The following is a 23,785-nucleotide window of genomic DNA, read 5'->3' as shown; positions in this document are numbered from 1 at the left end:
TCCGATTCTGTGTCTCCCTCTCTCTCTGCCCCTCCCCCGTTCATGCTCTGTCTCTCTCTGTCCCAAAAATAAATAAAAAATGTTGGAAAAAAAAAAAATTAAAAAAAAATTCAGGGTCGTGAGTTCAAGCCCCAGGTTGGTTGTGGAAACTACTTAAAAAAAAAAAAAGAATTATGGGACGCCTGGGTGGTTCAGTTGGTTAAGGCGTGGGACTTCAGCTCAGGTCATGATCTCATGGTTTGTGGGTTTGAGCCCCCCTCTCCTTCGACTCCGGTCGGGCTCTGTGCTGACAGCTCTGAGCCTGCTTCAAATTCTGTGTCTCCCTCTCTCTGCCCCTCCCCCGCTCAAGCTCTCTCTCGCTCTCTCAAAAATAAATAAAGATTAAAGAAATAAAAAAGGTTAAAAAAAAAAAAAAAGACTGCACGTAGGCCATCACCCCCATCCCCAAACACACCCGCGTACCCGTACCCACACACCCTCATAATGTCGATCAAGCATTCCTTTCAATCGCACAGGATACTTTTCCTTGAGAGAAGTCCTGACAAACATAGTTTTCTCCCTCTCCCATTTCCAGAGCTCTGTTACTGCCTCTGATAGACTGGTGCATGTCTGTCCTTCATCCGGCTGTAACTGGTGTTCAGGCCCTGCTGGTTGCTGGGGGCTCCCCCATGCCACGGCTGGACGGAGGCTGCCTGCAGAGGCAAGCTCCAGATTCTGGCTCCTGTGGTGGTAACCAGGGCCTCTGAATGACTCATTTTATTATTTCTGTCCAAACAAGAACTTAGGATTTAGTCAAGTCACTTAACTGCTTGACCTCATTTTCTTCATTCCTGAAGCAACAGGGTTTGGCTGGCTGATGTCAACGTAATCCTTCAGTTCTGATTTTCTTTACCACTATATGCTTCATCTTTAGTTTGTGCTGCAAGTAATTCTGGTTTGGTTTGGCTTGGTCTCTCCAAACTATGATATTGGTTCATTCATTTATTTAACACCTATTTACTTGAACCTATTCTATGCTGGATCCTGTGTCAGACTTCAGAGAATGCAGAGTGAATAAAACTGCCCATGCCCTAATGAACTGGAGGTGGTGGGTCAAGATGGTCAACGAACGATAAATAGCGCTGTCATTTGCTGGGAAATGCATCGAGAAAAACGAGGCAATGGAAGAGAGATGGGCAGTGGAGGCTGGGTCCTGCTCTTAACATGTGGTCAGGGAAGGCCTTTCTAATAAGGTGACCAAAAGCCTTGGAGCCTTTTTATCCTTGCTATATGATTATGGGATATTGTACGTTTGAGAAGACCTTGAAGTTGCCAAGAGATAGGAACGAAATAGGCCCTGGTGGAGGTGTGTAAGAGTTTGGGTTTCAATCTAGCTTTCCCTTCTCACATCTTTCGTGTCCTAAGATTTTCACCAATGAGCTTCTCTTGCTTCTGTGAGTCTAAACGTTCTATTTCAGCATTTGAATGATTTTTCAAATGTACTGCATCTACTTATTTATCTCATTTTTCCCCCATGGGAATTACGGCTATTAACAATAAAGTCAAAAAGCTTTGATAATTGAATTTACAGGAATTTACCAAGGAGGGATTTGTTTTGCATGTGAATTTTGCACCCAGATCTTCAGTATTTTTCTCTTCAGCTCCACAAACCACAGCCTAGAGGAAGGACCCCACCTAAAGACTGTGTGGGAAGGAGGTAAAGAATCAAGGACTAGATTGGAAATACTGCTTTCAAAGGGTGGGCCTCCCCCCCGCCCCGCCCCAGATTCATCTTGCACCTGCTGGCTCCTTTACTGCCTATAAGGTGATTTGCTTTGGAGGAGGCTGGAAGTGTGGGTCCCCAAGCAGATGAATAGCAGACACTGCAGGCTGAAGGCAGGTCCTGTGGATGTTTAAAGAAAAGAAGTGGGCAAACCCCAGGTAGTGACGTTGCTAAGGTGCATTCCAAAGTGGGTTAAGGATGAAAAGGATTCACTTTACCTCTAAATCCAAAACATTCTAGTCTAGTGTGTGTGTGTGTGTGTGTGTATGTTATATATATAATAATAATATATAAGATTATATATAATATAGAATATATAATTATATATTCTATATATAGAGATAATATATAAATATAGAATATAAATATATAACATATAAATATATAACATATAAATATATTATATATAATAAATATATAATATAATTCTAATCTTATTTGAATTAAATATATATCTGACAAGGGCTAAGCCACTACAGATCATCTACTTTTGACCCTGTAACTCTGAAAATGCCCTCTAGGGCTGAGATAGAGCTTTAAATCCCTCTGTTCCACTATCCCAGCCTGGATTTCCTGTGGCCAAGTTCTTCCTCCCTTAGTCTCTACATCCGTGACTACTGATTATCAGATTTTTAGGTAAGAGAGCACTTAGCCAATTAATTACTAATAGTTGATTACACCTAATTAACACATTAGATTACATGCTAAATAGTTATCATTGACAGTGTTTGGCAGTTTTGTCTCTTATTGAACAAGCTTTTACTGAGATTCTACTCTATGTAAGAACATAGAATGGGCACCAAGGATCCCAAGAGGTGAAGAAATAATCTCTTTTCTCAAGAAGTTTATAATCTATTGAGACAATGAGATTATTTATGTAAGATAAATAACAGTAGAAAGTCATGGTTTTGGTTCCATTTGAGTTCAGAGGATTCTAAGAAAGGAGGGTTAATTTACTATTGGATTGAAGGAGGAAGTTCCAGAGGTTTTGGACCTGAGTTAGACCTCAGGGAATGAGGAAGGATTTGACAGTTGGGGTAGGGTGAGGAGGGCAGACAAGGCAGAAGGAATGGGAGAGACAAGGCAGGAATGTAGGTGATGAATTAACTCAGAAGGCTGGAATATCCCGTACAGGTTGGAAACAAGGTTGGAGAGGAAGGTCAGGGACATTGTGGAGGACCCTGAAAAAATAATTTATGTATTACATTTTATAACTCAAGTTTTTGAGAAGGAATAAGAAATGACCAAAGGAAAATAATCTAGTAGTGGCCTAGAGTGTTAAATAAACTGATTAGGAAGCTCCTACAGAGGTTTAGGCACAGAGGAGTCAGGGTTGAAACAAAGAGGTAACATGAAAAGCAAAGGAGGAAATGTAAGAAATCTGACAAAGAAAGACTCAGAAGGATTTTACTTCCTTTAGACTGGACGGGGAGAGGAAGTTCATTCGGAGGTCTTGAGCCTGGGTCAATGGTAGTGCTAATGACAGAGCTAGAGGAATCTGAAGGAGGAGGCTGGATAGGTTAAGATGACCAGTGTGATAAAAACAGCTTGAGTTTGAGGTGACCATGGAACAGCCAAGTGCAAATATTCATTGGAAAGAAATATAACAACCAGGGATATTCATTTAGCAGGGAAAAAAAAAAGATCAGAAGAAAAGCCAGTTTTGTTTCTTTCCCTCAAAATAAAGACCTGAGTACTAGGGGCACCTGGCAGACTCAGTTGGAAGAGCATGCTACTCTTGAACTTGGGGTCATGGATTTTAGCCCCACAATGGGTGCAGAGATTACTAAAAAATAAATAAATAAATAAATAAACAAAAAACCCAAAGCCAAACCAAACAAACAAAACAACCTGAGTACTAAACAACAGCCCAAACTGCATACTGAAAGAATTAAGGATTGGGAAATTATAAACTACTTAACATAATTCCAGTTGGGGTTATAGTGGGTTTTTTGTTCTGTTTTCATTTTGGTTTTTTGGTGTTTCAGACTGAACAAAAGAACAATTATGGGAGGCTGTGGGGACTGAGGGGCTGGGGAAGGGAGGCCACTGGTTGCTATGTCACCATGTTGCTAAGTAATATTTGGAGATACCCTGCTAGATTTTATTTATAATAAATAAATATTATTTTTTTAATTTTTATTTTTTGTTTTTTACCCTGCTGGATTTTAATCTCAGCATTTTAGAGCTCCAAAGACTTTGAGAGCCTCCTTGTACTAGATCTGAGAAAATGGAAATACAGACTCTCATGGCTTCCTCTTGGCCCTGCCGAGTGAGCAGTCAGGGTCGGATCTCAGTCCAGTGTTCTTCCCATTTCTTGACCCTGCCAATCAGCAGGTCAAGATCTGGGGGGAACATTTTTACATTGATCCATGATGGGAAGCCTTGGTGAAAATGTTCAGATTGCATGATTGAAAAGCAAAATGGATGGTCTATGAAAGGCACTAAGTCCCCAGCATTGGAGGTGGAAAATGATGTGGCTCAGCATGTGTGTGCTCCTCTGTTAAACTGATTTGCCTTCAGATAAGGGAATCATTTTCAAATGACATCAGGACAGGATGAAATGGGCATAATCTGTGCAGGGAATGATTTCCTTATAGTATGTTTAGGCAGCCCTGGAATAGATTTCAAGTGAGATTGTTCACTGTGTTTCTATATACAGTATATTTTTCAAGGTTCTGAAGGATAGGATTGCTATCTAACTCTCCGGGATGGGAGAAGTATGTAGTTGTTTGGAGACAGGAGGATGGAGAACTTCTATGTTTCATTTACTTACTCTTGTCCCAAGTTGTTCCCCAAAGGAAATCGAAACAGTGCAACAAGAGATTTAGGAATCAGTATATATAGCTTCTTAGCGAAACCAGTCCCAATGTGTTCTGGTCTCTTTATGGAGTATTTCTAGACCTCTCCACTTTGTGCCAAACCTTCCAGATATTGGTAAGAAATGGTAAGAAAGTACTCAGTGATTGGGTTCAGTATGCTTTAGCTCTAGGAAGGCCACGTATGAAACAGGCTGAAATGATTAAAGAAACAATCAAACTAATGATGAATTTACATTTTTTCATCGATGAACAAAAATATTGAATGTGTCTTATACTGAGGTTAATATGTTGTTGGACTCTAGTCATAACAGGTTATAAGATGATCCTTGCCTTTGTGAGGATAGGTGACAGTTGAGGAGAATAGGTGACGTCAAGGCAGGCTTATGAAGGGTATAATTGCCCTTTGAAGGTTGAGTGGGATTTGGGTTGGCAGAGTGCAGAGGGTTTTAAGGCAGGGGAAAGGCAGGGACTGAGATCCTCAGGTAGAAATGCATAGACCAGTTGTGCAGGGAGAATGTTGTCGTTTTTTAGTGGCTCAAGAACATCACTGACTCCTGTCAATGGTGCACGAGCTGGGGGCTATTCTTCTAACTGAATTTACAGATTTGCAGGGCTTGTCTATGATTTCCAACTTCTGGAGCTCCCTGGGAGGTAATGAGAAATTACAGTCATTCTCAAGATTGGATTTGCTCTATTCTCCTTTCTAGCAGTTCTGAAAGTGCCAAAGGCAGATCCAAATTGGATGTGTCACTTTATCTGAACTATGAAAAAACTCCCAGGAGAGGCAGCAGTAACCTGGTTTCCCCTCTTACCTAAAAAGGCTTTGGTGACTGATGATCTATTTCACAAGGTACTACTAACTCAGTCACGTGATCCAGCTCTTGTGAGGCCCACTGCTGTCTCTGCCTCAGCAGGAGGAATACTTCCCGAGGACTAGCTGAGGTTGGCCACGTTGATAGACCCCTCTGCTAATTAGGGTCATCCCTAGGGCTGGAGGGAGCTCTCTCTGGGGCTCAGGCTCTTTCCTTCACAGCTCTCCCAGGAGCCTCTCTTGCCCTTCCCATTTTCCCAGGCAGGACCAACCTGGTGAGAATACAGCGACAGTCACTTCATCTTCCTTTCAAGTACGCATTTGCCTTGCACTGGGGCCACACTGTTCTCTCCATCTCTTGCAGAGTGTCTCAGAGAGGCTCTGAACTTCAACTCAGATGAATCTAGGGAGAGAGCCTGTTTGAAAGGTTGAAATTAAAGTGAGTCAAACTGGGATAAGAAAAGAGAGAGGGCGCATTTTCCTAACCAGACCCATACTATAAAGCATTCAGGTTCACGAAATTGGGTTCTGGCACATTTATGTATGCCAGTCAATAAAATGAGTCAGAAGAGCCATTTTCCAGAAGAGCCTGGAAGTAACAGGGTCGAAAACTCTTGGTACGTTTTGATGTCTTAAATGACATGATAAGTTAAATTTTAATTTTAATTTTAAAATAGTTATCTCTAACCACTGGGTTGTTGTGTGTGCGTGTTAGCATGCTGGTGTTCTTTGTTTTCTGATTGACATGTTGACACATGGCAGCTCAACCAAATAACTATCCTGACTGATATTAGGGTAAACAAACAACTTAATGCCCCATGGAGCGGAAGTGGAAGGATCTCTGTTATTCCATATTCTGATGTAAAGAACCTCTGTGTGCTCTTGATCTATGGAATCGCCCACTCTTTGCCCTCTTCTCACTGGCTTTGGGTGCTCTGAGGTTGCTGGCAATGGTGAGCTTCAGTTATAATTCCTTTTGGTGTGGGACCATTCGTCAGGAGATCCTGCTCTATCCCGGTTCCAATGGTGGGCACAGGGGATACATCCTGCCACTAAAACTTTGCTTGATGGGTTTTCCCCCCTAACAAAAATTGCCTCCAGGCTAAACCCTTGTTCTATGTAACAGTAATTCTTTTTTGCTTATGTGAAGCACGTGTGGGAAAAAGCATGCTTCTCTTGTGGTACTGGATGAGAATTCAGTTCATTTCCATGAATATTTGTTGATGATGTGCCCAAAATGGCACAAGGAGCTGGGGATACAAAGATGAATAAGACCACCACTCTGCTCCCAGGTTGCTCACAGTCTGGTGAGGAGACTAGCGCTCACGCAGTTAACCAAGGATGTGATGATGGCCTTATGACCTGGTCAGTGACAGGGGCTGACCTTTTTCTAGCAACACCTATATTTGGGAAAAAGTTAATTAAGAAGCTGACTTGAGGACCAAAGACCATTTTCAAAATAAGACTGCTTATTTTTTTTCTTGTTCAGCTAATTTTTTAAAATTTTATTTTATTTTTAAAAATTTATATCCAAATTAGTTAGCATATAGTGCTCCCCCCTTCCCCTCCCCCCTTCCACAATCCCTCCAGTAACCCTCTGTTTGTTCTCCATATTTAAGAGTCTCTTATGTTTGGTCCCCCCTCCCTGTTTTTATATTACTTTTGCTTCCCTTCCCTTGTGCTCATCTGTTCTGTGAATAAGACTGCTTATTTTGAGGGATGTCTGGTGGTCCTATATTTTAATTCTTTAATTTATTGCCTTTGCCACCATAAGTTGCTATGTATTCAAGAATGATTTGATGATTGTACATATTTTTGGAAGCAGGTATAAAAATTACATTATCATTGAGGTATCCTCATTATAAACACTTGCATCTGTGCCCAGGTATTGTGAAATTTGCTTTATCTCCTTACCATTTTGCTTCTAAGGGTCACACTGTGCTCTCTTTCCTTTCTTGAATTATGTTGATTAATGAACTGTATTAATAGATTTGTAAGCATCCAGCCATTTTTACACTCTAGAACGAACTCATGGTATTGTAATTTTGCTTTCAGACATTTTATTTAGAATATTTGTATTTTATTTATTTAGGCTATCCTAGAGTAGCTTTGGTATCAGAATCTCACGGGATGGATTTCGTGATTTACATATATCCTATTCTCTGATACAGATTAAATAATACAGTCACTGTTATTACAGAAACTTCTTGTGATATTATCCTAGATTATTTCTTATTTGAAGTATAGACATTTGACACCCCTCTTTCAATTATCTTCTCTAAATAGGTGTTGTGGTTGACATTACAGTTTTTAAATTATTTTATTTTATTTTAGAGAGAGAGCACACAAGCAGGGAAGTGGGACAGAGGGAGAGAGACAGAGAGAGACAGAGAGAATGCTAAGCAGGCTCCATACTCAGAGTGGAGCCTAATGTGGGGCTTGATCCCACAATCCTGGGATCATGACCTGAGTTGGAATCAAGAGTCAGACGCTCAACTGACTGAGCCACCCAGGCGCCCCAAAAACAGAATTTTTAAAATAATATTTCATAGCCTCTGAATTGGTGGTTATAGCCCTCTTCTTTGTCCTATTTTGTATTCTTTCTTTTTCTCTCAATCTCTCTCTGTCTCATCAGACTTGCCGGAACTTTTCTCCTTTTACCAATCCATTTAACCTGTTTGTTCAAACAGCTCTCAGAGCCCATATAGGAAGTAAGACATTTGTTTTAAAGTTTATTTAATTTTGAGAGAGAGAGAGCACAAGCAGGGGAGGGACAGAGAGAGAGAGAGAGAGAGAGAGGGAGAGAGAGAGAGAACCCCAAGCAGGCTCCACACTGTCGACGCAGAGCCTGATGAGGGGCTCGATCCCATAAACCTTGAGATCATTACCTGAAGCAAAATCAAGAGTCAGATACTTAACTGACTGAGCCACCCAGGCACCCCAAGAATACATCTTTAATGACAGTAAAAGTGGTTCCTTCTATTATAGTGTTTTGGAATCCTGTGTCATGAAGTGGCTTATTTAAAGATCTAGGCTAATAGAATAGTGGTCTTACTTGGAGCTACTTCTTGTGTAACTTTGAGTAAATACTTAATTGTTCAGAGCTTCAGTTTCCTCTGGTCCTGGGTGGTAACAGTGCCCTGCACAGCACTGTTGCAATGATCAAGTGATACAATGTAGGAGAACCTGAAAACTGTGACATATGTACAAACAAGGTCATGAAATATGCCATTTCATAAAACCTATGTCACTTCTAAGCTATAGAAAAAAACCAAACAACGACTTCCATAATTTTTTTCAAGCATTCTTCTACATCACAAAGATTTTAGAGATTTTCTTCTCTGAAAACATTTGCAGAATTTGTCCTGATGAATTAGTTTCAGGGGAAAATATTTCCTCATCACCCTCCCCCCAACATAAAAAGTTCTCATTCTACTAAATTAGAAATGTGCACTAAAGACCCATTCAATAAAGGACACTGAAATGGAAATTAGCTCAAGTCTGCTTTCAATTAATTTCAATTCCCCAAAGTGCCAAACTTTCTTTTTCTGTCACAGCAGTAATTGGAAAGTAATAGACAGTCCTAAGTTTTTGTGGTCTTATGCGTGTATGTGTGTGTGTGGTATACATTCTAGGTCAGTCTGGGGGAGGGTCAGGAGATTTTTCTCAGTATTCTTTAGGCTTGTAGTAACTTTACTAATATTATAAACTTTATTAATTTCATAAAATCTGGCTATAAGTTTTTAGATTAATTCCTATTTCTCTATTGCAATAATTTTAGAGCCTTTGTTTTTAAGCAGCAGAAACCAATTTTATTTTATTTTTAATTTTTTTATGTTCATTCATTCTTGAAAGGCAGAGCATGAGTGGGGGTGGGGCAGAGAGAGAGAGAGAGAGGAAGACACAGAATCCGAAGCAGGCTCTAGGCTCTGAGCTGTTAGCACAGAGCCCGACGTGGAGCTCGAACCACAAACCGTGAGATCATGCATGACCTGAGCCGAAGTCGGACGCTTAGCCGACTGAGCCACCCAGGTGCCCCTAGCAGAAACCAATTTTAAAAGGAAATGCTTCCCCACAAGCTGCAGTTTGTTTTCAGGCAAGAACAAAGAGACTCTAGTTGAAGGGGATGGAGAGAGGGGCCCAGGACTCCAGGAGCTTGGTGGCTTTGTTTCTGTTCCCAAGGCAGGTTTGAAAAAGCCCGAGGGCTTTGAAGAGTACAGACTGAAAACCATTGCTCTATATAATGATCAGGCAAGGTTTAGTAACTAACAGGCTTTTCCTAAAAACATTTTTCAAGGGTCTGCCAAGGCCCACACAGGTGTTTTTAAAGGCTAGCACTGTAGAGATGGAAAGACAAGAGGAAAACTGGGGAGGAGTAGAAGCCATATGAACTTGGTGAGAGGAATGTGGCAGCATTTGATGGTTATTCAAAGGTAGGAAGTGATTCCAGGGCAATGAAGGAGAGAGCAGAGAACGGGCTCAGAGAGTGAGGGATTCCCACAGAAAATGAGGAAAAGACTATAAGTAAGATCTCAAAGGGAATCTCAGAATGTAGTAAGTCTTTTCCTAGAAAAAGTCATACTACTTTTCCATGTAATCTTGTTGTTATCCTCCCTTTTAAGATGTGCTTTTCGATATATGTTAGTCATTAATATGACCATAGTGTTGGAACTAGTAATTCTCTTCTGGAAACCTTGCCTAAGGAAAAACAGTGTCTTAAATATGGAAAGAAAAAAACTATATTCCTTTTAATATTCATTTGTTATAGTGAAAACCAAAAAACTCTCCTAATGTTCAATAATTTTGGGGAACGAAAGAAAACAATAACACATTTCCTTAAACAACTATCTTTCAGTAACTAAATATAATGGTTGTGTAACTATTTGGAGAAAGCTGCAAGTAATAAAATACCAGTTCTGAAATCACAGAGACCTAAGTCGCAATCCTGGCTCCCTCTGCCATTTTTTAACTATGATCCTGGCTATAATATTACCTCCTTTTTCCAAGTCTCAATGTTCTCATCTATAAAATGAGGATAATAATACGTGTTCAACGGGACCAATATGAGGATTCAATTAAATGTGACAGTATAAATAAATATGAAGCATAGTGATTGGCACATAGCAGGTGTTCAATAAATGTTATTTCTCTCTCCACCATTCTTTATATAGCACATGGAAAGATGCTTATTTTCTATCGACAGATTGGTTGACAAACGTAAGGAAATACATGGTTTCCTAGGAAAACATAAATTACAAAATTAAGCAGAAAAACTGAATAGATCAATTACCTTTGAGCAAAATCTGTCTACCTTTTTAAAAAAGGCACCAGGTCCAAGTGATTTCATAGCTATACTCTATTATCTTTTAAACACCAGATAATTCTAACTTAAGTGAAAAATTTCTAAATTATAGGAAAAGATTGAAAACTCTCTAATTCATTTTAAGAAGCTAGCGTAACCTGAATGCCAAAAAAGAATAAAAGACAAAAAACAATAAAGCTCCCACAGATCAAAATCATTTATGAATATAGATACAAAATGCCTAAATATTAACAAATAGAGTTCAGTGTACCAAAAGAGGTGTACCTACAGCCAAGCAAATATTATAGGAATGCAAGGATGATTCAACATCAGGGAATCAGCGTAATGCATTAAAATAATAAAGGAGAAAAAAGCAATTCTATCAATAGCTATTGAGAGGACTAATAAAATATAGTATCCATTCCTAATAAGAAGTTTTAGTAAAATAGAACTAAAAGGAAATTACTTAAGTCTGATAGAGATGATTTACCAAATAAGAAGCATCATTCTAAATGACTTTAAAGACATTTACATTAAAATCAGAAAATGGATAATGATGTCCACTATCACCATTATTAGTAAACATTATTCTGGAAGCTCTAACAAATACAATAAGATAGGACAATGAAATAACCAGTATAAATATTTGAAAATAAGGATAAAAATCACCTAGAAAGGGAGCACCTGGCTGCTTCAGTTGGAAGAGCATTTGACTCTTGATCTTGGAGTCGTGGGTTTAAGTCCCACATTGGGCGTAGAGATTACTAAAAAAATAAACAAACAAACAAACTTAAAAAAAATCTAGAAAGCGGAACAAATACTCATTTAAAAATCTTCCATAATTAATAAAGGAATTTACTAAGGTGGCTAAATGTAAGATAAGTATGCAAAGAGATAGAGAATACAAAAACCAGCTAGAAGTAGAAGTGAAAAAATACCATTTAAAATAGCAATAAAAAATACTTAAGAATGAATTTCACAGGAACAGTACAGGATCTTTAAGAAGAAAACAATAAAATCTGATGGATAGACCTAAAACAAGATCCAGTCAAATGGAAAGAATATTCATGTTCAAGGATGACAAGATCTGATGTAAGAAAATATCAGTTCTCCCAAATTAATATATAAATCTAATGCATTTCCAATGAGAATTTAAATTTTTTTGTAATGGGTAAAATGACTTTGGAGTTCATTTATTCACATGGAAAAATAAATGTCAGGTAAAGCAAATTACAAAAAAAAAATAATAGTTGACTTGCCTTACCAAATATGTTTAAAACACAGAACAGCCATAGTTTGTGGTTTGGGAACAGAAATAGATCAGAATAGGATAGAGGACGTATAAAAGATCTCTGCGTGACAAAAGTAATATTCAATTCCATGAAAGAAAAGGATGGCTTATGTAATGGCTGGTGCCAGTACAAGTGACCATCCATCTGGAAAATAAAGAAATTAACACTCCCTTGCACCATATATTATAACAACAAGTTCCAAATGAATGAAACACTTAAAAATAATGAAAGCCTGAGAAGAAAATTTAGGGAAACATATATATAAAATCTTGGGGCTGCATAGAGCTTTTTAAAAAAAATTTTTAAAAATGTTTATTTATTTTGAAAGAGAGATAGAGAGCAAGCAGGGGAGGGGCAGAGAGAGGGAGATAGAATCCCAAGGAGGTTCTGCACTGTTAGTGCAGAGCCTGAAACATGGCTCAAATCTGAGCTGAAATCAAGAGTCAGATGCTTAACTGACTAAGCCATCCAGGAGTCGTAAGATACAGAGAACTTTTAAAGCAGCTCAAGAAATCAAGAAGTAAATTAGGAAAAAGTTCTATTTGACTTCATAAATTCAAAAATGTTTTAATAGCAAAAGTGACTGCAAAGTCAAAAGACAAAAAAGACAGTTGGGAAAAATAATTAAAATTCACATGACAAATAAAAATCTAATCTCTAGCATATAAAAACTCTTACTAATTGATAAGGAAAAGACAGATGACTCAATGGGAAAATATGCAAAGCAGAGGAATAGGTAATCCCCAAACAGCAAATCTAAATGTACAGGAAAGACACATAGAGGTGCTTGGTAACTCTAGCAATCAGCAAAAGTAACAATGAAATATCCCTTGTCACACTCATCTGACTGGCAAGAACTAAAAAGTGTTAACTTCTACTATTGGCCGGGATGGGATGCAGGAGAAAAGGTACTCACACAGTTTTCCTGGGGGATATGGGAACAATTACAGCCTTTTTGTAAAGCAGCCTAGTCATATCTATTAAAATCCCACATAATTAAAAGCATGAATATGTAAGGCTCTATGTACCAAGCTGTTTGTTGTGGCATTGTTTGCAGTGGCAAAATAATGGAAATAGAGGGAATGTACATCAATACAGAAATGATTAACATAGGTCATTCACACCTCATGTATTGTGCAGCCATGAAAAATAATTTATTAGCTCTACACCCATTAACTTGGAGAGACTGCCATGAAAGAAATAAGACGCAGGGAGGTGTAGTGGGATACTACCATGACATGTATGTTCTGTATATATGTTTGCACATGGTGATATGAAAATGGAGAGAAGAGTGGAAGAACACCGGCAGATTGTTAACACCAACTGGGACTGGGGAGGAATGCTGCCACTCTCTGCTAAAGTGGCCACAACAACAAAAAAAACCATGAGTAACAATGATCCAGTTAAAAAACATTTTTTTAAATTAATTTATTTTGAGAGACAGAGAGAGGAGAGGAGGAGCAGAGACAGAGAAGGAGAAAGAGAGTCCCAGGCAGGCTCTGTGCTGTCAGTGCTGAGCCGACGCGGGGCTTGAACTCATGAACGGGGAGATCATGACCTGAGCTGAAATCGAGTCGGATGCTTAACCGACTGAGCCACCCAGGTCCCCCAACAATGATCCAGTTTTTAAAAAGAAAGTAAAATGCTCATGCTATAATGCAGGTGAAATAGCAGATACAAGTAGGTCCATGAACAATCATGTAAAACATTCAAGAGAAAGAAAGATGGGCAGGCAATACAATTAAATGATCATCATGGTTACTTAAGTGAAGGCATTAGAGTTGTCTTTTCTATGTTTTCCAAATTTTCTCTAATGTAGTTTTGTTACTTTTGTAATTAAATAAATAAAATAAAAATTCTTATTTACCCTATGTTAACCACACTCTTTTGGTTATGTCTTGAAATCCATGACCATGTGTACATATGTGAGCTTGATGATGTCCTAACTCTGAAAATGTGTAAATTTACACTATATCTATGATATATGAATGGTATTTTTGGTTTGTTTTCAATGACTTGTAAATTAGATAACTAAATCCCTAGGAAGTAGTTAGCCATAAAAACATGGCTTTACGTATTTCAAGCTTTTTTTCCCTCTAAACAGTAACAGAAATCACTTCTAAAAGTCATTTTCAAAGCTGTGTGGCTTTGGGCAGGTCATTTCTCTTCCACTCTCCAGACCTCAGTTGCTTCACCTATAAATGATGAAGCTGGATGAAATAATTTTCTCAGGGCCTTTGGCTCTAACATTTCATGATTTAATTTACATACATCATAGAATGCATTAGTTGTCAAACAAAGGAACAGCTGCTAAGGAGAAGAAAGTTTTCATCTCAGTAACACTCACATCAGCTGTAAAAGACATTCAGATAACTAGAGAAGATGCTCTACCCTGACATAATGTTCACGCTCGTGTAAAAAGGGTATAAGATCCCAAAAGTATGTAGCCTTGATTTTCTTGATATCCCTCATTTATAAATTATTATATATTGATCAATCATTGGAAAGGATTAAAGTTCTAGCTGGCCGAAAAGAGGTCCAACATCCACAACACTGACATTTAATCGCATTTTGAACCCTCAGCTATGTGTCCAATGGTCGCTACAACCAGGCCACATTCAGTAAGCACCTCCAGTGTGTAGTCTGCCAGATGCTGAAAGTGGGAACAAGGTCATCCAGGAGCTTACTGTGTGATGTATTGGCCTTCATACTTGCTCAAGTTTTTTTTTTTTTTTTTTAATTTTTTTAATGTTTATTTTTGAGAGAGAGAGAGAGAGAGAGAGAGAGAGAGAGAAAGAGAGGCAGAGCACGAGCAGGGGAGGGGCAGAGAGAGGAGACACAGGATATTAAGCAGGCTCCAGGCTCTGAGCTGACAGCACAGAGCCTGATGTGGGGCTAGAACCCATGAACTGTGAGATCATGACCTGAGCCGAAGTCAGATGCTTAACTGACTGAACCACCCAGGCACCCCATCAAGTTGTTTTTTTCTTAAGATGATTTCCCTGAACTATATAACCTGTTAATAAAATCAATGGGTCTAAAGTAATTGATATGATCCAAAAAAGAATATATTAAAAACTATACATTAAATTTTTTTTAATTTTTTAAACTTTATTTTATTTTTTAAGTTTTTATTTGAGAGAGATAGAGTGAGCAGGGGAGGGGCAGAGAGAGGGAGACAGAATCCCAAGCAGGCTCCACGATGTCAGCACAGAGCCTGACATGGGTCTTGAACCCACAAACTGTGAGATCATGACCTGAGCATAAATCAAGGGTTGGATGCTTATCTGACTGAGCCACCTAGGTGCCCCTAACTTTTTTTTTTATGTTTATTTATTTTTGAGAGAGTGCAAGTAGGGGAGGGGAGAGAGAGGAGAACAGAGGATCTGAAGCGGGCTCTGTGTTGACAGCAGTGAGCCTGATGTGGGCTTGAACTCATGAACTGTGAGATCATGACCTGAGCTGAAGTCAGACGCTCAACCGACTGAGCCACCCAGGCACCCCAGTTAACTTTACCTTTTAAACTAGCTATTAACTTAGTATCTTCACTCTTCTGAAATTACATAAACCTCAAGTTGCCTCTAATAGCTGTGTTCATTCCAATCATTTTAAGTTAGCACATAAAGTAAGTCCAGTTACTTCACCAGTTCTGCCTGCTAACCCTTCCTGTTGATTTCAATGGGCAGGTCCAGAGAAGAAGGGGTGGCCTGATCCAGGGACAATGAAGATGGAATGCTGAAGAGTAAGGTGGAGGAAAGAAGCAACAGGCACCATGGAAAAGACCAAAACAAAGCAAGGTTAGATTTTTTCCAATGTCTTGCTTTAGATCTCAGAATTTAAGAAATGTAGGTTTCAGTCTTCTTTTGCCATTGTATCAAAACATGAGAATAAGTTGCCTTGGCTATTCTCATTTCCTTATTATATGATGACCACAAAGAGCACAGACTTGGTGCTGGAAAAGCGGGAAATGCTGTATCTATAATTTGGTGTGAGTTGTTATCTTATTTTTCTTAGCAATAACTTTGGGACTTGCTTCAGAGCAACCTGCTGAATAAGGCCAAGATACAGATTCAACTAATAAACATCCAACACCTTCTAGGTTAGCCTAGAAACATAAGTGCTCTCTCTTCTCATCTTTACCATATAGAATCAACCATACAGAAGTAGGTTCTGTCATCCTCTCCAATTTACAGATAAGGAAACAGTCATAGAGATGTCAGGCTACAATCACGAAGTGTCAAAGTTTGACCTGGGAGCCTGGACTTGGTTCCCATGTTCTGGTTCTTGCCATGGTACCAGGCTGTTGGGACATAGTATAAAATGGGCTAAGTAATCTTTACTCAGACTTGTGTGGAGAGTTGTGGTGATCTTAAACCATCTAGATTTTATAGGAACAGCCTTCTGTCTGTGTAAGCTCTGGGCTGAGGTTATGTATTATTTATTATTTATATTTATTTAGAGGTTGGCTCCTCTAAGGAAGGGTTTTCTGTACCACCATATCTTAAGTGAACAATATATACGTCCACACAACCAAATATTCGCAACCATGGCTTAAAAAAATTTTTTTTTAACATTTATTTATTTTTGAGACAGGGAGAGACAGCATGAACGGGGGAGGGTCAGAGAGAGAGGGAGACACAGAATCTGAAACAGGCTCCAGGCTCTGAGCTGTCAGCACAGAGCCTGACGCGGGGCTTGAACTCACGGACCGCGAGATCATGACCTGAGCCGAAGTCGGATGCTTAACCGACTGAGCCACTCAGGCACCCCAACCATGGCTTTAATCTATAAACTGCAGAGGGACACAATGGAGATATAGCTAAATGGATGAGCAATGAGCTGCATGTTTTACTTGGATTGTCCTTCTTCATGGCCAACCAGTGTGGTTCTGCAAGGTACACTGTAAGCCGATCTTTTTTCTCCCTAGTTTGTAAGTGGTTTTTACAACCTGCTATTTCCTTTGTATTTGCCCTGTGTTTCTCAGTCTTTAGTGTTGCCAATACTATTTTCTTTCTGCCTGCATCCTTCCCAGAATCTTTCCTTTGACAATTCCCTTCTACCAACCCTCTTGCCCAGGAAGACAGTAAGATTGCCTTAGGTGATCTAGGCAGTGACAGCAGGGGAGAGCTCAGAAGTTTGGCAAGGACATTGTACGCAGGCCTCCTGAGAACAACACAGTGACAACTAGACAAGTGCTGGGGCAGCCTTCCTAATTGTAGAATACCCTCTCAAGTAAACTTCCACCAGCCCCAAGGACAGGAGGGAAACCTTCATGGGCATTCCCTTCTGGCTGATTAATGAACATTCATCATTCAGTTTGGTTGCAAAACTTGCCCACTGTGGTAGGACATTTTTGTTTTGTGTTGTTGTTGTTTTACTACAAGAAAGAGTTATATCAGATAGATATGGTTTGGTCATTAGGATGTGAATCTAGAAACCACCTACACCAGCTTATGTTTTGTTCTTGTATCATTGGTTTCTTGTCATGCAGCCACAGATTTAAGATCCTAGAAGTCCCCTTATTCCCTATGTGTGTTTGTGAAGGGGATAGGGACAGAATGAGTCATGTCCATTGAACAAAGCTCTTTCTTCCCACAGGAGAGAATGAACATATACCGATGAATAATCCTTCCACACAGATTTACCAGGTAAAGACAACTTAGATTGTTTTGAACACTCCTATATGTAATAGTGATGACTGTCATTTATGTATAAAGTTTTCCAGCACTCAACAATTGCTTTCACATTTGTCATTGGTGTTTGTTTACTTAACAAGACTGAGGTAGGCGGGGCAGAGAGCACCATTCACATTGTACTTTTGAGCAAACTGATTTTTGAAGGACAACTTATCCAGGTTATAAATTACAGTGCTACCCGCTCCCCCCCCCCCCCCATCAACTCTGCTTGTCTTGCCTGTTGCCACCAGCACTATGGACATTAAACTGTGCAATAACATTTCCGTAAGAGAGAAGGAGAAAGCAAGGTCTGTTTTTCCTTAGTTTGCTATTTTAGCAGAGAGCATTAAGAACTGAAAGGGGGTTAACATTGCAAATGTTCAAATATGGTGACAGAAAAAAATTTAAGCTCCTTTTAAACAATGGAAATAATTTACAAGAAATATAAATTCTTCAAAACATTTTATAATATGTTTGCAACAAGGGTCGCATCGGTCTGCTTTGGCTCTCTAAACAGTGTTTATTTGGCTTCTATCTCTAAATGTAAATTTAAAGTAAAATTCTGTCCTTAAAAATCATGGAAGTTTATTCTGATATAATATGTAATATAAAAGCAGCTTGGGCTAGGAAAATCCATGCTCCTCTCTAGAGTTAAGGCACTGTTATCTGGAAAGCATGAGAAGGAAGAGACAATTGACAGGGCTTGGTGGAGGCTGGCAAAAAGGGTAATTTCAAGTTGGCCATAAGACTTTAAGCTTTGGTAAGGATAAAGAGTGGTCTCCTGAAAAGAGATACAGGAATCCAGAAGAGTGGAGAGTTTTGGGGGGAAATGTTATTTAGATTTGTTGAGTTTAAGTGATAAGTAAAGTGAAAATAACAATAGTTCCCAGAAATATCATGCAAGATATCATCGCTGTGTGCCGAGTCAGAGCAAGCCAACACAGGATTATGAAAACATTTTTGTAATCATATTGCTCCTAGACCAAGACCAGCAATGGAAAGGGGTAGAGGAAACAGCCTCATTTCAATTTAATACATATTTATTGAGCAGTTACTATGTGCAAAATCAACTGCTTGGCCTAATGAAAAATAAAACAGACGCAACAAACATTCACAATTGATTTTTAAATGTCCACCACCTGGAAAACATATACAATAAATAGCTCACACAAGGCAGGCCACTGGAAGGATTACACAGAGGCATTGATATGGGGGAGTGATGAATGAATATTGGCTGAAGGATTTCAATGAGGCATTTCAGGACAAGTTGATCATTTGGTAAGTGGGTATGGGGAAGGGTATTTCAAACAGAGGGGCCAGCTTGAACAAAGGCCTGGAAGCAGGGGTCAGTCTTTCCTCAGTGCTAATTTGATGCCTCACTCGTCTATGACCTTCAAATGCCTTCCCTGCCCACCTCCACTCTGTTCACATCTGACCTATGTATGCATTTGAATGAGTGTGAGTATGTCTTTAAACTGAGGTATGATTTAAACTCTATTATAGGTTTTATGTAGGTCACTCCCTGAATGTTGGCTAAATATAGCAGCAGCGGGGGGTGGCCTCATTCTCTTATTGTATCACAAATCCAAGTACATCTGTTCACAGTGGAACAAATGAAGCAGTGGAATGAAGTTGGTCTACATGACCTCTGTGATGCTGTGATTATAACCCCATCCTTGTTTTAAAAGAATGCTTCCTAAATCCCAGTCTGTTTACTCCAAGCAACAGTTAACCAAAAGAAGATGAAAGAGAAGTAAAGAAGAAGAGGAAGAGAAAGGAGGGAAGCAGGGAGAGGTTAACTATAATAGAATACAATTTACAGCACAAAGGGAGAGCAAAATATGACATTTGAAGCAAAATATGACATTTCAGCCGTTTTCTATGTCTTTATTTTATTTTCTTGATAGACCCCAATCCCTACCTGAAATTATAGCAAATATTAACTTGTTTCTTTCTTTCTTTTCTTTTCTTTTTTTTTTTTTTAATTGTGTGTCTCCTTCTCTAGAATGTAAGCTCCAAGGGCAGGGATTTAGTACGTTTTGCTCTCTGTTGTATTCTCAGCATAAAGTACAGTGCCTGGAATATAATGCATGTTCAATAAATATTAGTTGAATGAATGAATGAATATCTTCAAGATGTGTATATTGCTTTGAGCCAAGAGATCTGATGCACTTATTCAGTCTGGTGCCAAATGATGTTTGGAAAATTGTCTGGTTCTTTTGGGGAAAATTGTCTTGTTCTTCTTTGGGAAAAAAAGAAAAGAAAAGGAAGACATCCTTACTTCATACCCCAATCAAAATAAACTAAAAAATGGATTAAAGGACTAGAAATAAAAAAAGTCAAACCATAAAAGTTTAGAACTAGTGAATATTTATCTTGTATCTGGATGTGAAATGTCTTTTTAAGTAAAACAGCACTGGAGGAAATCACAAAGTAAAGGGCTAGAGATTTCACCCACATCACAATTAAAAATTTTCCCAACATAAATATATTTTTAACAAATTCAAAGGCAAATAACCAAATGGGAAAACTTCTTACAAGAAAATATCGTAAGGGTTTAATGATATAAAAATAGTTGATACAAGTCAGTAAAAAAAGGAAACTTCAGAGATCTCAGTAGATTAAGGGCAAAGGACACAGACAGTTTACCAAAGTAAAATTACAGATGGCTAATAAATAGAAGATTGAGGTTTTAAAAGCTGACAACAATCTAATTAGCAAATAATGAAATAATATTTAGTTCTGATGAGTGTGTGTAAATTGGTGGAAGCTTTCGTAAGAATTATTAGTTAAAATACAGTGAAAGTATTAAAATGTTCATACCTCTAATTGGCTCTCTGTTCTTTGGATGGACTTGACCTCCTTGGTGAGTAAGGAACATTGACCCAATCAGGTCATGGAAGCCAACAGGAGAACGAGCACTACTATCTCCCAGTTCGTTCCAGAAGTATTACCAGAACAGGTGAATCTGTGTGGATACACTGACTGTCCTTAACTCACATTCCTTTTGATTGGAATCCAATCCATCCCAATTCAATCTCATCCTTTGTCCGCTGTACATAGGCCTCTCAAAGTTTACCCAATCTCTTTTCCAGAGTCAGATTGTGTTGCTTCAGACTGATTACTTCCGTTTGCACAAGGATTCTTTAAAATAACAGTCCATTAACACGAGCAGTGCTGGTGGAATCTGCCAGTCAAGGCAACAGATGTGGTAACTGCACCATTTAGACCAGCTCAGCTCTTGCCTAATGATGTGAATTCCAACTGTGGTTTTGGCTTACTTGTAGGGATGTAAATCCTGTAGCTTCCTCCACTTATATTACTTATGTTTTATGTATTTTATCCAAGACATGTTTTTCTAAATACACTAATTTAGCCCTTTAGGTCAAATACTGCCTAACATCCTTAAACTCACAGTAATTTCATATTTAGGAATTTATCCTAAGGCAATAATCTGAAATACATACAAAGCTTTAAATAAAAAGCATTATATGCCAGCACTATCTATAATATTGAAAAGTTATTAAAAGTTATAGATTTCCAAGAAGACTGAATGGGTAAACTCTGGCACAACTACAGGATGGAATACTGAGTGGCCATTAAAAATAGACAGAAAACATTTTGAAGGCTATAGGAAAAGGCTTATAAGAGTGTTGGGCAAAAAAAGGAGGGGCAGAATAAAAATATATCTGTAGGGTGATTTCAACCATATAAATGTCTGCACTTACATTCATAGAACAAAGCAGAAGGAAATGTGCCAAAACATTCGTGGTTATATTAAAGTAAGGAGATTCGAAGAGATTTTTTTCTTTTTTCTTTTTGTCTGTAATGAAAAGAATTTAAGCAAATGAATTATGTGCCAAAAGGACCCCTAACTGAAAAACCATGGGAACCAGTCCTACAGCAATAGGTTTCATCATTAAAATTGTCATTGTAAGTTTCCAGGATTTGTAAGTCCTATTTGAGCCTCAGTCTCTTTTTGCCATTGGGGAGTATCTTCTAACACCAGAGAAATTAGTTCTACTAGGCCTGTGGTGCATTCGGGGATGGATAAGATAAATATCCAGCATGCCACACTTCACATCAGCTTCCATTAAGAATGGAAGAATGGAAGTAAGAATGACATTAAGGATCAACTTCTATAGGGAGTGTAGAGGAGTAGATTTGGGAAATTTGCTCTTGACCATTCGGGCAACTTGCTGCCCACTTTGTGTTTTAAATTATTACATTTATGGGGATTGATAAAGAGGCCTAAAATTAAGAATATGAAAGCTGGCAGAAAGACCACATTTCCTCTCTATAAACCCTGGTTTAGGGGGAAACCAAAGAAATTATGTTGGCATCCTTGCCAGCATGTGCTGCTTCTCACAGAGCCTTTAGTCAGGTGTCGAAGGAATTCAGCCTGCCTTCTGGAGTTTTTGCAAATCTTGACATTTATGACTCAGCAGGGTTCTCAAGGCACAGGCCCAGTCCCCCGAATTTGCCCCGTAGTAGTCTTTGACCTTGATAATGGGACAGAATGAAGAACAAGTCTGTGTAAAAAACAAGTTGGAACAATTTGCATAATGTATGAGAATTTAGTCTGAGGGATCTTTGGTGGAAAAAAAATTGGAAGACATTGATTAAAATTCACCTTGAGAAGAGTTAAGAAGCCAAGAAAGTAAAGAAAATTGAGAAACAGAAATTAAGAACAGGAAATAGGAAGAATTCGGACTCCTCTCCCCTATTTCTTTGAGCCTAAGAAGCCCTCTGTGGTACCCTAGGCTTCGAAGTACAAGTCTTCCCTGAACCTGCCTCCAGTGGGAGCCCGTCTCCAGTGGCAGGATGGAGGGATCATAACCTCTCTAGAGCAGCTTCATGAAAAAATCAACGAGATGAGGAACGTGTTCAACTCGCTGGAGAACAAGGTAGACACCCATTTCTAATCCTTGGGGTGGGCTGCGGGCTGTCAAACAAGAGAGTTGAAGAGACAGCAGAAAAAAGATGTTAAGTCCATGTCCTGGGAGTATTTTTCATTCACAAAGGAATGGCCAGTTGGTACTGGAAAACCAGTCCATAGCAGCTAAAGACATTGAGCCCCACGCATCTTAAAAGTGACATGTGTCTCAGGTGTGTGATTGTGCTCACTTTTGGCATCTCCTCCCTGTCTGATCAGTGGTTGTGAAGCCGTTTATAAAGCAGTAGTGTTACTTCAGTGGTAGGTACCCAAGGGGCTCAACGTAATATATGGGAAGGAAATGGGCTCATAGCTAAAATGGTTTCAAAATTCCCAAAGTCCCCATACAACCTGGCTGTTAGGGAAAACTTAATTTTTTTTTTTTTTTTTTTTTTTTTTTGAGAGCTGGGGTTCTACAGGTGAGGAAAAGTCCTTTCCCCCGAGGATCCTACTGCTGCATTTTGCTGCTGGGGAAAACTCTACACATCCACCTAAGGGAGCAGTGATAATGAAACCTATTTCTGTCGGATAGTGGTTCCCTTTCTTTTCAAAGAGGAAACCTGAGAGAATTTCAGAGCACCTGAATGAATGTCAGGTTTCCTTCCTTCAACTTTAAAACTTGCATAAATTTTGCTTTGATATTATATACTGTTGATTTTTTTAAATTTTGTTCACAGAAGATGAATTTACATAATGAGAATTACCAGATCAAAAGTAGTTGAGCTGGTGATTCAATCCATTCTGATGACTAGATTAGGATGTGTACTAAAATCCATCACGAAGATTAATTAAAATGAAAAATGATTGGAGTGAAATACAGATTGCTCATGTTGTTTCTCCGGCTTCCAGCCCTGAACATGTGGCAGATCCTGTTTTTTTCCTCAGAATGATCTCTTTGGTTCCTCTACTTCCTCCCTATTCCCAGCCCTTGAAAGAAACCTTTGCGAGGCACAGTGAAACACAAACCCTGTATTTTTAAAATGTGGTGTAGGAGACCAAATCACTTTATAGTGGGAGGTGTTTTTGCAAGTTGGAATAATTTGGATAACCAGATTCTGAAAATGTTTAGAAATACACATTTGAAGGAGTTTTGTTAATTTTGTGAAAAGTTCTGTTTTAAAGACAGATCTGGAGCTAAGAGTTCCTCTACTTAGCAGAGTGTAAGGTCATAAATTTCAAGAAAGT

General features: G+C 38.8%; 1 protein-coding gene and 1 long non-coding RNA gene across 3 annotated transcripts in view; one reads left to right on the top strand and one right to left on the bottom strand.

Annotated features, from left to right (window-relative positions):
- The window catches only part of LOC122216397, a 52,314-nt gene that overhangs the window by 9,278 nt on the left and 19,251 nt on the right, over positions 1–23,785 (bottom strand). Inside the window, exon 5 of the long non-coding RNA XR_006200874.1 lies at positions 5,668–5,811. This is a non-coding gene — a long non-coding RNA (uncharacterized LOC122216397). The remainder of the gene's footprint in view (positions 1–5,667; positions 5,812–23,785) is intronic.
- Positions 15,762–23,785, top strand: part of ARHGEF33 (Rho guanine nucleotide exchange factor 33) — a 91,844-nt gene continuing 83,820 nt past the window's right edge. For both annotated transcript variants that reach the window (XM_042933189.1, XM_042933188.1), the window contains exons 1-2: positions 15,762–15,786; positions 17,588–17,637. In XM_042933189.1, the coding sequence (XP_042789123.1) occupies positions 15,762–15,786; positions 17,588–17,637 (75 nt within the window). The remainder of the gene's footprint in view (positions 15,787–17,587; positions 17,638–23,785) is intronic.

This window comes from Panthera leo, chromosome A3 (genome assembly GCF_018350215.1).
Source record: "Panthera leo isolate Ple1 chromosome A3, P.leo_Ple1_pat1.1, whole genome shotgun sequence".
NCBI lineage: Eukaryota > Metazoa > Chordata > Mammalia > Carnivora > Felidae > Panthera > Panthera leo.
The sequence above is the reverse complement of the archived record's forward strand: the minus strand, read 5'-3'. Positions and strand labels throughout refer to the sequence as shown.